This window comes from Rhopilema esculentum, chromosome 5 (assembly GCF_057945365.1).
Source record: "Rhopilema esculentum isolate cy_ngs chromosome 5, ASM5794536v1, whole genome shotgun sequence".
Lineage (NCBI taxonomy): Eukaryota > Metazoa > Cnidaria > Scyphozoa > Rhizostomeae > Rhizostomatidae > Rhopilema > Rhopilema esculentum.
This window is the reverse complement of record NC_142819.1, coordinates 6,506,465-6,521,081: the sequence shown is the minus strand read 5'-3', so window position 1 is coordinate 6,521,081 and position 14,617 is coordinate 6,506,465. Positions and strand designations below refer to the sequence as shown.

The 14,617-nt window shown below is 34.6% G+C and overlaps 1 protein-coding gene across 1 annotated transcript in view; it reads right to left on the bottom strand.

The window, feature by feature from the left end:
- Positions 1–6,189: 6,189 nt before the first annotated feature.
- Positions 6,190–14,617, bottom strand: part of LOC135690106 (pre-mRNA-processing factor 6) — a 39,825-nt gene continuing 31,397 nt past the window's right edge. The window contains exons 24-31 of the mRNA XM_065207577.2: positions 12,517–12,567; positions 11,971–12,045; positions 11,552–11,615; positions 11,025–11,094; positions 10,660–10,727; positions 9,178–9,316; positions 7,280–7,406; positions 6,190–6,726 (exon numbers count right to left, since the gene is read on the bottom strand). Of these exons, the coding sequence (XP_065063649.1) occupies positions 6,568–6,726; positions 7,280–7,406; positions 9,178–9,316; positions 10,660–10,727; positions 11,025–11,094; positions 11,552–11,615; positions 11,971–12,045; positions 12,517–12,567 (753 nt within the window). The 3' untranslated portion in view covers positions 6,190–6,567. The remainder of the gene's footprint in view (positions 6,727–7,279; positions 7,407–9,177; positions 9,317–10,659; positions 10,728–11,024; positions 11,095–11,551; positions 11,616–11,970; positions 12,046–12,516; positions 12,568–14,617) is intronic.

The window sequence follows — 14,617 nt, the reverse complement described above, 5'->3', positions numbered from 1 at the left end:
TTATTTTTAAGATCTAAGAATTTATTCATGATAGAAAGAGTTTTTCCCAAAAATGCAATTTTCCAAAGTATTAGGCTTTGTTTTTGATTGGAAAATTTTCAACCAAAAATGCAACCATTTGTAAGGTATTAGGCTTGAATTTTGATGGGAAAAATTTTAAACAAAAATCCAAGTTGGCTTTGATTTTGACAAGAAAATCTTTCAGCCCAAAATGCGAATTTTTTAAGGTACTAGGCTTTGTTTTTGATGGGAAAATCTTTCAGCCCAAAATGCGAAAATTTTAAGGTATTAGGCTTCGTTTTTGATGGGAAAATCTTTCAGCCCAAAATGCGAAATTTTTAAGGTATTAGGCTTCGTTTTTGATGAGAAAAATTTTCAACCCAAAATGCGAATTTTTTAAAGTATTAGGCTTTGTTTTTGATGGGAAAATCTTTCAGCGAAAAATGCGAATTTCTTAAGGTATTAGGCTTTGTTTTTGATGGGAAAATCTTTCAGCCCAAAATGCGAATTTTGTAAGGTATAAGGCTTTGTTTTTGACGGGAAAACTTTTCAGCCAAAAAGGCGAAATTTTTAAGGTGTTAGGCTTTGTTTTTGATGAGAAAAATTTTCAACCAAAAATGCGAATTTCTTAAAGTATTAGGCTTTGTTTTTGATGGGAAAATCTTTCAGCCCAAAATGCGAATTTCTTAAGTTATTAGCCTTTGTTTTTGATGGGAAAATCTTTTAGCCCAAAATGCGAATTTTGTAAGGTATTAGGCTTTGTTTTTGATGGGAAAATCTTTCAGCCCTAAATGCAATTTTTTAAGGTATTAGGCTTTGATTTTGATGGGAAAATCTTTCAGCCCAAAATGCGAAATTTTTAAGGTATTAGGCTTCGTTTTTGATGGGAAAATCTTTCAGCTCAAAATGCGAATTTTTAAGGTATTAGGCTTTCTTTTTGATGGGAAAATCTTTTAGCACAAAATGCGAATTTCTTAAGGTATTAGGCTTTGTTTTTGATGGGAAAATCTTTCAGCCCAAAATGCGAAATTTTTAAGGTATTAGGCTTCGTTTTTGATGGGAAAATCTTTTAGCACAAAATGCGAACTTTTTAAGGTATTAGGCTTCATTTTTGATGGGAAAATTTTTTAGCCCAAAATGCGAATTTCGTAAGGTATTAGGCTTTGTTTTTGATGGGAAAATCTTTCAGCCCAAAATGCGAAATTTTTAAGGTATTAGGCTTCGTTTTTGATGGGAAAATCTTTCAGCCCAAAATGCGAATTTTTTAAAGTATTAGGCTTTGTTTTTGATGGGAAAATCTTTCAGCTCAAAATGCGAATTTTTAAGGTATTAAGCTTTGTTTTTGATGGGAAAATCTTTCAGCCCAAAATGCGAAATTTTTAAGGTATTAGGCTTCGTTTTTGATGAGAAAAATTTTCAACCAAAAATGCGAATTTCTTAAGGTATTAGGCTTTGTTTTTGATGGGAAAATTTTTCAGCCCAAAATGCGAATTTCTTAAGGTATTAGGCTTTGTTTTTGATGGGAAAATCTTTCAGCCCAAAATGCGAATTTTATAAGGTATTAGGCTTTGTTTTTGATGGGAAAATTTTTACCCAAAAATCAAAATTTTTAAGGAATCAGCTTCTGTTTTTAATTGAAAAAATTTCACCCAAAAATCCAAATTTTCTAAGGTATTAGGCTTTGTTTTTGATTGGAAAATTTTTACCCAAAAATCCAAATTTTCTAAGGTATTAGCCTTAGTTTTTGATGGAGAAAAAATTTACACAAAAATCCAAATTGTTTAAGGTATTAGGCTTTGTTTTTGATGGGAAAATATTTCAGCCCAAAATGCGAAATTTTTAAGGTGTTAGGCTTTGTTTTTGATGAAAAAAAATTTCAACCAAAAATGCGAATTTCTTAAGGTATTAGGCTTTGTTTTTGATGGGAAAATCTTTCAGCCCAAAATGCGAATTTCTTAAGGTATTTGGCTTTGTTTTTGATGGGAAAATCTTTCAGCCCAAAATGCGAATTTTGTAAGGTATTAGGCTTTGTTTTTGACGGGAAAACTTTTCAGCCAAAAAGGCAAATTTTTAAGGTATTAGGCTTTGTTTTTGATGGGAAAATCTTTCAGCTCAAAATGCGAATTTTTAAGGTATTAGGCTTTGTTTTTGATGGGAAAATCTTTCAGCCCAAAATGCGAAATTTTTAAGGTATTAGGCTTCGTTTTTGATGGGAAAATCTTTTAGCCCAAAATGCGAATTTCTTAAGGTATTAGGCTTTGTTTTTGATGGGAAAATCTTTCAGCTCAAAATGCGAATTTTGAAGGTATTAGGCTTTGTTTTTGATGGGAAAATCTTTCAGCCCAAAATGCGAATTTTTTAAGGTATTAGGCTTTGTTTTTGATGGGAAAATCTTTTAGCCCAAAATGCGAATTTTTTAAAGTATTAGGCTTTGTTTTTGATGGGAAAATCTTTCAGCCCAAAATGCGAAATTTTTAAGGTATTAGGCTTCGTTTTTGATGGGAAAATCTTTTAGCCCAAAATGCGAATTTCTTAAGGTATTAGGCTTTGTTTTTGATGGGAAAATCTTTCAGCTCAAAATGCGAATTTTGAAGGTATTAGGCTTTGTTTTTGATGGGAAAATCTTTCAGCCCAAAATGCGAATTTTTTAAGGTATTAGGCTTTGTTTTTGATGGGAAAATCTTTTAGCCCAAAATGCGAATTTTTTAAAGTATTAGGCTTTGTTTTTCATGGGAAAATCTTTCAGCCCAAATTGCGAATTTTTTAAGGTATTAGGCTTTGTTTTTGATGGGAAAATCTTTCAGCCCAAAATGCGAAATTTTTAAGGTATTAGGCTTCGTTTTTGATGGGAAAATCTTTCAGCTCAAAATGCAAATATCTTAAGGTATTAGGCTTTGTTTTTGATGGGAAAATCTTTCAGCCCAAAATGCAAATATCTTAAGGTATTAGGCTTTGTTTTTGATGGGAAAATCTTTCAGCTCAAAATGCAAATATCTTAAGGTATTAGGCTTTGTTTTTGACGGGAAAACTTTTCAGCCAAAAAGGCGAATTTTTAAGGTATTAGACTTTGTTTTTGATGGGAAAAATTGTACCCAAAAATCCAAATTTTTTAAGGTATTAGGCTTCGTTTTTGATGAGTATATTTCACCCAAAGATCCAAATTTTTGAAGGTGCTAGGCTTTGTTTTTGATGAGAAAAATTTTCAACCAAAATGCGAATTTCTTAAGGTATTAGGCTTTGTTTTTGATGAAAAAATCTTTCAGTCCAAAATGCGAATTTCTTAAGGTATTAGGCTTTGTTTTTATGGGAAAATCTTTCAGCCCAAAATGCAATTTTTTATAGTATTAGGCTTTGTTTTTGATGGGAAAATCTTTCAGCCCAGAATGCGAATTTTTTAAGGTATTAGGCTTTGTTTTTAATGGGAAAATCTTTCAGCCCAAAATGCAATTTTTTAAAATATTAGGCTTTGATTTTGACGGGAAAACTTTTCAGCCCAAAATGCGAAATTTTTAAGGTATTAGGCTTCGTTTTTGATGGGAAAATCTTTCAGCCCAAAATGCGAATTTCTTAAGGTATTTGGCTTTGTTTTTGATGGGAAAATCTTTCAGCCCAAAATGGGAATTTTGTAAGGTATTAGGCTTTGTTTTTGACGGGAAAACTTTTCAGCCAAAAAGGCGAATTTTTAAGGTATTAGACTTTGTTTTTGATGGGAAAAATTCTACCCAAAAATCCAAATTTTTTAGGGTATTAGGCTTCGTTTTTGATGAGAATATTTTACCCAAAAATTTAAATTTTTGAAGGTGCTAGGCTTTGTTTTTTTGGGAAAATCTTTCAGCCCAAAATGCACTTTTTTAAGGTATTAGGCTTTGTTTTTAAAGGGAAAATCTTTCAGCCCAAAATGCAATTTTTTAAGGTATTAGGCTTTGATTTTGACGTGAAAACTTTTCAGCCAAAAAGGCAAATTTTTAAGGTATTAGGCTTTGTTTTTGATGGGAAAATCTTTCAGCTCAAAATGCGAATTTTTAAGGTATTAGGCTTCGTTTTTGATGGGAAAATCTTTCAGCCCAAAATGCGAATTTTTTAAGGTATTAGGCTTTATTTTTGATGGGAAAATCTTTCAGCTCAAAATGCGAATTTTTAAGGTATTAGGCTTTGTTTTTGATGGGAAAATCTTTCAGCCCAAAATGCGAAATTTTTAAGGTATTAGGCTTTGTTTTTGATGGGAAAATCTTTCAGCCCAAAATGCGAATTTCTTAAGGTATTAGGCTTCGTTTTTGATGGGAAAATCTTTCAGCCCAAAATGCGAATTTCTTAAGGTATTTGGCTTTGTTTTTGATGGGAAAATCTTTCAGCTCAAAATGCGAATTTTGTAAGGTATTAGGCTTTGTTTTTGATGGGAAAACTTTTCAGCCCAAAATGCGAAATTTTTAAGGTATTAGGCTTTGTTTTTGATGGGAAAATCTTTCAGCCCAAAATGCGAATTTCCTAAGGTATTAGGCTTTGTTTTTGATGGGAAAATCTTTCAGCCCAAAATGCGAATTTCTTAAGGTATTTGGCTTTGTTTTTGATGGGAAAATCTTTCAGCTCAAAATGCGAATTTTGTAAGGTATTAGGCTTTGTTTTTGATGGGAAAACTTTTCAGCCCAAAATGCGAAATTTTTAAGGTATTAGGCTTTGTTTTTGATGGGAAAAATTCTACCCAAAAATCCAAATTTTTTAGGGTATTAGGCTTCGTTTTTGATGAGAATATTTTACCCAAAAATTTAAATTTTTGAAGGTGCTAGGCTTTGTTTTTTTGGGAAAATCTTTCAGCCCAAAATGCACTTTTTTAAGGTATTAGGCTTTGTTTTTAAAGGGAAAATCTTTCAGCCCAAAATGCAATTTTTTAAGGTATTAGGCTTTGATTTTGACGTGAAAACTTTTCAGCCAAAAAGGCAAATTTTTAAGGTATTAGGCTTTGTTTTTGATGGGAAAATCTTTCAGCTCAAAATGCGAATTTTTAAGGTATTAGGCTTTGTTTTTGATGGGAAAATCTTTCAGCCCAAAATGCGAACTTTTTAAGGTATTAGGCTTCATTTTTGATGGGAAAATCTTTTAGCCCAAAATGCGAAATTTTTAAGGTATTAGGCTTTGTTTTTGATGGGAAAATCTTTCAGCCCAAAATGCGAAATTTTTAAGGTATTAGGCTTTGTTTTTGATGAGAAAATCTTTCAGCCCAAAATGCGAAATTTTTAAGGTATTAGGCTTTGTTTTTGATGAGAAAAATTTTCAACCAAAAATGCGAATTTCTTAAGGTATTAGGCTTTGTTTTGGATGGGAAAATTTTTCAGCCCAAAATGCGAATTTCTTAAGGTATTAGGCTTTGTTTTTGATGGGAAAATCTTTCAGCCCAAAATGTGAATTTCTTAAGGTATTAGGCTTTGTTTATGATGGGAAAATCTTTCAGCCCAAACTGCGAATTTTGTAAGGTATTAGGCTTTGATTTTGACGGGAAAATTTTTCAGCCAAAAAGGCGAATTTTTTTAAGGTATTAGGCTTTGTTTCTGATGGGGAAATTTTTATCCAAAAATCCAAATTTCTTAATGTATTAGACTTTGTTTTTGATGGGAAAAATTCTACCCAAAAATCCAAATTTTTTAGGGTATAAGGCTTCGTTTTTGATGAGAATATTTTACCCAAAAATCCAAATTTTTGAAGGTGTTAGGCTTTGTTTTTGATGAGAAAAATTTTCAACCAAAAATGCGAATTTCTTAAGGTATTAGGCTTTGTTTTTGATGGGAAAATCTTTCAGCGAAAAATGCGAATTTCTTAAGGTATTAGGCTTTGTTTTTGATGGGAAAATCTTTCAGCCCAAAATGCGAATTTTTTAAGGTATTAGGCTTTGTTTTTGATGGGAAAATCTTTCAGCCCAAAATGCGAAATTGAAGTCTTTAGTCTAGCAAAAAGTGGTGTCCACAAATCCCGGCAAAAATATTGACGTTTATCGCAATTTTTGTAGGTATGAGGCTAAATTTTTGGCGGGAAGAATTTGCAACCAAATGAATAATAGTTTATAGACGGTTGTCGTACTTTGGCTTCAATCTTTTCTCTACTTTGAAAAATATCTTTTTAAAGGCTTTATGCCAAACGTCGTTGAGATTGAAAGCTGTTGTCTCAGTTGGGAACAAAAAGACAAAATAAGACATCAACTATATAAAGATATTTTTAACAAATAAAGCACCAGAAATTAGGCTTATGTGCTACGAGCTGATTAACTAGGAAGAAGGCTTACTATCATCTATACATTTCTAGGAATTATCATGGTTTCTGGAAAGTACCTTTGTCTTCCAGTTTCCAGCAAGTATGCTTGATATATAAAGTCATTTCGCTTTGCAACCTGCATTGTTAAAAAACGACTGCTAACCCTTCCATGAGAAAGTTGCATGCTGAAATCCAGACAGCAATAAGCTTGCGTTTTGTGCGGATTTCCTGCGTCTGTTGAAAAGCAATCCAAGTTATAACTGATTGGCTGCTGCACTGAAAAGCAAGGAAATCCCACCATGCTTGCAAAAATTCAATGCGCCATCTTTAGAGATTCTCTACAGATTTCAGAGTCTTGGCAACAAGAGGCAGCAGCTCTCGGGTCTTTTTCCTCCAGTTTACAGGCATCTTGGCAACTTTACACCAATTTTCACCATGATGGGGTTCTGCAGTAACGCATCTTTCAAGAACACCGGTCTGGTCAGCCTAAAAACAAATTCAAGAAACAAATCAGCATAGCAACTTTATAATACGCTATTTAACTTTTACAGAAAGGCAGCAATCGTAAAAGCCACCCAGAATAGCCAACTTCACCTAATAACATTTAAAGTGTGGCTGGCTGTCGCTGTCACATTTAAATTTGCTGCAAAATAAGAATTTGCGGCTCGTAGCCACGCCCAATTCCGAAATGGAAACCTTCCATTATGATTATCACCAAACTAAGTCGAGTTACAATGCAACAATCAGACTAAATCAAAGGATAGAGGTCCAGCCCCCCAACCCCCCCCCCCACCTAAAAATGAATTTCTGCCTCGGCGCTGAATAGTCAAAGACTCTTGCCGACGAATTTTATCATTTTCCAGCAAATTTGCTTGTTTTGAGTGGTTTTGCCCCCCCCCACACTCCCCCCCCACACACTCACCCCCTGATACTGAATTTCCGCCTCTGCGCTAAATAGCCACTCCAAATTCAGAAAAATATATGATAATTCAGAAAAGATTATACGATAATTCTTTAAGAAGAAAAAGTGGAAACGAACCTCTGTTCCATACTGGACCTCGAATTTATAAAAATAGGCCCAAGAATCGCCGAAGTCTGGGTCAATTTTAACCGTCCTGTTTAGCCAGTCTCTTGTTTTATTGATTTTTCGCTCGCTCCAAAAAAGCCTATAATGGAATAAGCGATCGTTATTCATAACACAAACAGCGAAAAACATGACAGAAAGGAAGCAAACGTTATCAGCAACTTGCAAGAAAATAGCGCAAGTTGGAAAATTGGTAATTAAGCCATGAAGGTACAAATAAATTACGTTTTCATATAGAAAATAACAGCAACGGGAAAAAGTTGTGTTAAACATTCGTTAACAAATGAAATAGCTGACTAGGTAACGAAACAGAAACAACGCCCTGGTACTTTAAGGCATAAAATTCTGAAATGTAATTAGTTGTACAAAAGCTAAAGGCTTTGGCTCTTGACTTTATAGACTAACACTTGCAAACCACGACCATGAAATATAATTTTTTATCTTTATAATTACTTAAATGAAGCTCGATCTTGGGCAGCGATAACACGTGCTGCCATTATCACAGATTAGCGAAAAGCAAACATTGCCTTGGAGAGGTAAGCGTTTATCAAAACTTTATTTTCTATTTCAAAAGAATTTACAATTACCGATACCGGATTAAAACAGATATCAATGAATAATACAATAGCGAGGTTGTACGTGAGAGTTTTGAAAGGTCAATGTTGATATTGGCATTAGTTGCCTAAGTAACAATTATCAAACAATTGCAAAATATTGATAGGATTTCCTTGCAGCTGTTGAAAGATACAGCAACCAGTCGCATTTTAACTGCAACGAATACATAAAACTAAGAGTAGCAAAGCAATACGGTGTATTTCTACCATTCACAAACGAATCCGATTATATTTTTCTTAAGAAATGTTCTCCAACATAATAAACAGGCACTAAGCCGGCCACTGTTGAAACACTCATGAAATTAAGTAAAGGAAAATAAACATACTAAATGATTATGCCGAAATACTTAAAAGGTTTAGAAACAAGCAAAACCTTCTTTGAAATGCAAAATAAAGAAGTGCTCAATAAGACAGAGTAATGAGACAGGGAAAGTAAAAAAATAGTAGATCTATGTCTGCTTGATTCAAACCTCAACCCGTAATAAAATGCGGAACAACTTTTATTGCATATTTATTGCCTAAAAGAGTCAATGCTTTAAAAACTTGCCAATAAATTAAAGGAACACAAAGATGCATCAAATAGTGAGGATGAAAATACAACTAAAAATTTGAAAAGGCTGAGAAAAAGCTAGAAAGGAAACTTTTGAAGATAAATAATGCAAGCAGGTAGACAGAAAGCTAAATACACAACAGAGCAAGCATTCCAGGCAAAAAGGTAACACAGCTACATACTGCAAGTATCTAGAAAGAGGTGTGTGAGAAAAGGAAGATCTGCTGATAAATTAGAAAAAATCCAAACAGAATTGAATGGTAGGAGAGAAGTGACCAGATTATGTTCGACCGGAAACTATGATAACATCCGTGATAAAAATGAGAAGAAATAGAGAAAGGAGGAGAAGAAGAAATGGAAGAAAAGGAAGTAGAAAAGGAAGAAGAACAAGGGAAGAAGAGGGGAAATAAAGAAGCAGAAATGCAGATGAAAAAGAAGAGTAAGGTAAAGAGAAAAAGAAAAAAAGAAAGATAAAATCCAATCTGGAACAAACCCTCTTGATCTGTAAGGCCAAAATAAATTGTGAAACAGAAAGTTAATAAAATAAAGACAAGATGAAGGCTCTAAGGTTCTTTACTGGCATTCACAGTAACGACACAGTAGCCCCACCTGCTTCAGGACCAATGCCCTTAGTGAAAGCAAAAAATCCTTAGGCACAGTATGATCATTGCAAATATAACTTGACTTACTTTGACACCGCGAGCAAGACATTTGGATCATGTTCGCATTTCTTTAATGCATCGACGCTTTTCGTTTTACGTTGTGGCCTCGATTCCATGAAAATAGCCTCGGCCCAAAGGAGACCTGAATTCGGACAGTCTTGCATGGCTGCAACAAAAAAAAGTTAAATCAGCTTTGCATATAAGAGCATATATGATTTAGGTTAGGCGAGCGTCATAAGTGGTGAGCTGGCCCTGTTGTGCGGGCTGAATCTGTTTGCTAAAGACACGCTCACTTTAAGTAAATCGCCATACATAAATCGCTAAACAGGGCAAGCCGTGTGTGGTTGCTTATATGGAAATGTTGAATCCTCATTTACGTGAGAGTTTCAACGTGAACTTCGAATAGGCGGGCCAGTTTGCTTCTTATGTGAACGTTTTGGAAAAAAGACAATTTTTGATGATCAATTAGTGCGAAATTGGCTTTGAACCAACGCAGCCTTAGGTCTGGTCCTGTATGAGACTAATTTTCGTTCGGGTAGACACTTCATTACATGTACCATTTGGGACCAGAACTTGTTCGAGCTGGGGCTAGGTTGATCAGCTTTTGCTATTTACTATTTGCAATTCTTTAATAACAAAATTTTTTATATAAATGGTTGCAAAGGAAAAGAGTATCACATTTAAGATATATAAGACACGCGATATTACAAGTTAGACAGGCCATTTCTAAAATCAACAAACGTGCCAAAAAATTCTTTCATTACAGATGAGTAATATAAAACTGAAAGAATCGTTAGAAAGCAAAAGCCAGTTCACATTAACACCGGATAACTTTATGTGAAAGATAGCTTTTCTGTCTGTAAATAAATGCAAAATGCAAACAAAGAAATTTATGCCTTTAAATTTATATTTGGTTCAAAATCTAGGCATTCAGAATAGCAAATGGGTAATAACCTGCTAGATAAACCTATATGTTTTATAAAACCTTTAAACAACAAATGTTGACTTCATTACAACCAAAGTAACAGGGATTTGGTACAAAATGGTGAAGTTGACTTTTCCCTTTCGTTTTAAAGCTGTTTGATTGTTTGAATAGTAAATTTGCTGACTTTCACTGAACGCATTAGAGTTTCATATGCCTAGCGAACCTTTATCAAACTTAAAAGGAAAACACAACAATTTGATAAAATTTAAATATTAATGCTAGAATGATAACTATTAATGATCTTCAGACTCCAACATAGTTTGAAATCCAAAAGGGAAGTCCAACATAGTTTGAGCCCAAGAACGAGTGTAAAAGAATTCCGTTTTCCGAACCCTCTTGGCGCACAAAGGATTCCGCTTTTCGACGCACTACAGGAACCTTGGTACATAAGATTATTTGTAGATAAAGATCTTTTGTTGGACACGGAAAAATTTAGCTAGAAACTTCATCATAACTGACTTTATATTAAGATAGCAAAAATTTGTGAAACTTTGTGTTCGAAGACAAAAGAAGTAAAAAAGCACCTTTAGCAATAAGTGATTTGGCAAACTCTTTATTACCACTACGGGACTCTATTCTAATAGCTTCAAGCCTAAAAATGAAAAGAGAAAAATTAAAAGTCAGAAGAATTTATGACTAAATGGTGAGAATTAGGACCAGTTTTGTACACATATCAGTATCAAGAACTTGTAAAAGCTCTTTCTGTATAAAAATGGCAAATAAACAAAACAGTACCATTAAAACAGTAATTTCCAATATCAGAAACATAATCAATTTGGACCATTGATATAGCAGATTTTCTCTTACTAAACAGGAAATGTTACGTGTTTTTATCTTACAGGTAAATAGAATGTTCAAAATCACGCCGGGTCAGTCTTAATGATATTACCAAAGCTCCGGATTCTGAGGATTCCTATGTCTTGCTTGTTCCAAAACAGAGCGCGCTTTGGTGATATGATCTAGAATAAGAAAAACATTCTTCGAGAACTGATTTCAGGGTATCTGTGGTTCATATTTTACGTTTGTAAAAAACTGGCAATGAAAAACACACAGATCCTACAAAGGGGAAAAACACTACGTGTTGGATTAGTATGTTTGTGATAAAAATGATTGGTGGTCTTGACATATGGTAACGATGATGATGCTGGTAATGAGGATACTGATTGGCAATGATCGTGTCATGATTGGTTATGATCAAGACAATGATTAGTGTTGATGATGTTGATGATGATGAGGGATGATGGTCCTTGACTGTAACCTGCATATTGTCGCTGCACAAGTTATGAACCTATATAAATACGATCTTATTAATGATTGGCGTTGATCGTGTTCATGATGCAGATGGGGCGATTGATCATAGCTAGAATGTAGATAGTACAAAGTACACTAGACGGTCGAACTACAAACAGCACGAACCATGTTCTTCTTCTAGTCTAGCTTGCAACAGCCAAAGTGCTGTAGACGTTGGGCATTTCTTTACCTATTACATGAGAAAACAAAACTTTCACCTTACGAACACAAAGACAAATTCTTAAAAGCATAAATATGGAAGATCATGTCAGGCGAGATATTTAGCAATCAATTTTTTGCTTAAAAGCAGGAAGACAAACAATTTTAAAACATCAACAGTAATTAGTGGGAGGAGCATCTTTTTCGAAAAAATATTCTAAATTTTATGAATCAACAAAAAGTTTAAAAATTCAGTCACTTTGTAATAAAAACAGCATTTTTTCGCTCTCGTTAATGTAAATCCGTGGCAGATAATTTTTACTTATACAAGCATTAAGAAGGCAGTAGCGACAAGCAAGCATCATCTAAAAATATCATTCACTTACGCCAGCTTTATAGGCCTCTTTAGCTCCTTCGTAGTTTCCTTGCTCTTCCTCAATCTGCCCTTTCATCATCCACAACTAGAATTCAATTCAGTACAATACTTTACAAATAAAGCACATTTTTTGTAAAGTTTTTCTGCTTTTTTCACCTTTGACCACTATTACTGGTATAAAAGTTTCTTGAAAAGTTGTTAAATCTACTGAGGAAAGTTCTTAAATCTTAGGTAGCTTAACTACGATCGGCTCTTTCCGATTAGGTCATCGTCAATTTTCGGTGTGACCCTTTAGGGTTAACATGACGAAGGGCAGCACTTGAATATGGCTATATTGCAGAAAACTTAAACGTGTAAAACTTTGAGAATTTAGATCCGCACTTTTCCAGTTGCAAATTATTCACAAAAACGATACAAAACCGCACCAGAAACAATAGAGGTTTAAATCCTTCTTTTCAATCTCGGCATTGTATGCAAATTTAGCATGAAATATTAAAAATGATAAGATTTGCTGATACACGGTTCGGATTCAAGACTAACACCAGTAAAAACATACTTTTGCAAAGTCCGCGTAGTTTTTGAGCGCTTCCTTCAGCATTTCTCTAGCCTTTAAAAAAATGAAAACATTCTCGTTACACATAGCTACAGACAAGAAAAATACATGGGCCAAGTGCATCGTTTTCTTGTTGGTGTATTCTATGAGGTGGGAAGGAGGGGGGAAGAGAGAAGGGGGGAAATGGGAAGGGGGAAAGGAGAAGGGAAAAGAGGGGGAGAGGAAGGGAGAAAAGAGAAGGGGGAAGAGGGGAAGCAGGAAGAAAGAAAAGTGGAAGAGGCAAGAGAAGGGAAAAGAGGGGAAGGGGGCAGGGTTGAAGTTGACACAATATCAATAAGATGGATGACCAAAACCAAACAAATATCAAGAGCACCATATACACTCCTGGATAAATTGTTGAACTCTGTTAAAACGCCGAAATTCATTATACCAAAGAACAAGGTATTCAAAACAGTTTGCAAAAGTTGTATTAATTTCCCACCCGTTCCGTTTCTGATCTTTGTAAAAAGCGATCGAATTTCGGAAAATAGCACAAAACAGATCTAATCAACCCGTCCAAGATAACTGTAGGAGCATTAATAGTTCAGCCTTCAATTAAAAATATCCTTTTTAAAAAAATACCTATTGCATGTTAAAGTAACACTATGACACACTGAGTTTCTTCAACATTTCAAATGTATCCTCAAAAACAGCCAGCAGTTTAAGAGAGTGTGGGGTTAAAAAGGGTTCCTTATCTAACCCTATTGAATGGCGAAGAGGGAGAGGGAGTCATCAAAATGTAAAGCTTACAGATGTAGACACATATAAAGACTATATTGCTGCTCTTAAGAAATATATCAGGTAATTTACCGACCAACTTATGATCTGGCCAGCCAATTGGTTTCCCTAGGTCAGACAAACCTTTGATTTTAAGGTTGAGATTTTACAAGGAAAAATCAATAGCGACAACGTTGCTGGACATAGCTTTGTTCTTTAGCCTTGAATTTGAGTGTCCAATGGACATGATCTTACTCCCCCAGTACCGTCGATACGAAATGTATATTTTTGGGCTGCCCATTGTATTGTTTCCGGTTCAGTACACTGCTATCAGTGGCGTCACAGCCTTATCGTACGCCCCTGCAATAATCCTGCGTAGGCAGAAAAAGCTATAAAAATTTTCTTATTTACAAAGCTCCTGCGTCCCCCCCCCCACACTGGAGTGCAGGGAATGCAGGGGATGTTGTGATGCCCGTGACTATTATAAAGGAAATATAGTGCAGTTTGACAACTATTGGGGGGCTCCAGTTTCCAAATTATCGAGCTTTTCTCTCTTCAGCTATCAGCTTCTTGTGAAATAATCAAAATATACATAAAAAGTTTCTGAAGTACCGTCAGATGAATCCGCATTTATCACCGTAAAGCAGTGAAAATTTAAAACTTCAGTCAAGCCAGTCGGTTAATGCAAAAGATTTAAACTAAACACGGTGAAATAGCGAGTAATAGTCTAGGATTTTAAAGCCAAAAACAGTATGTCGACCACATATCGCCTAAAGGATGTCTCAATTGACTTTTTGACATAGAATAGTCAGGATTTAGACCTCAGTTAAATATTTTCACTAATAAAGAACACACCAGAATGTAAATGAATTAAGCTGAGAACGGCTGTCGAGACAAAGTCGTGCCCGAAAAACTATATTTCCCAGATTCTTCGATCCAAAACCACTGGTCTGGATTTTATGCTTCAACGACCTGCAGAAAACATTTTGCGGAACTGTACAGGTGATCGTGCTAATGGTTCCACTATTTCCATTCCGTATTTTATATCGAATCATTCCAGTTTTTGATGATTCTCGAACATTACACTCTTCCTTTTATAAGAACAATTTTTTTAAAACAAGAACTTCAAAATTGGTTAAAAGTTAAGAACAATTAAGAGCAAGCTGAGGCTGCACTTCTATAAAATTCAATCTTGAACAATGTTTTATCTAAAAAACGAGGATTTTTAGCCATGTATGGATGATTTTTCGGTAAATATTCAAACTTGTCGGCAAATGAAGGTTGTCTCATTCACTTTGTTAGCAAATGAGGCCTGAACACCTCCCTAGAGCGAAAAAGCTAGCAATCA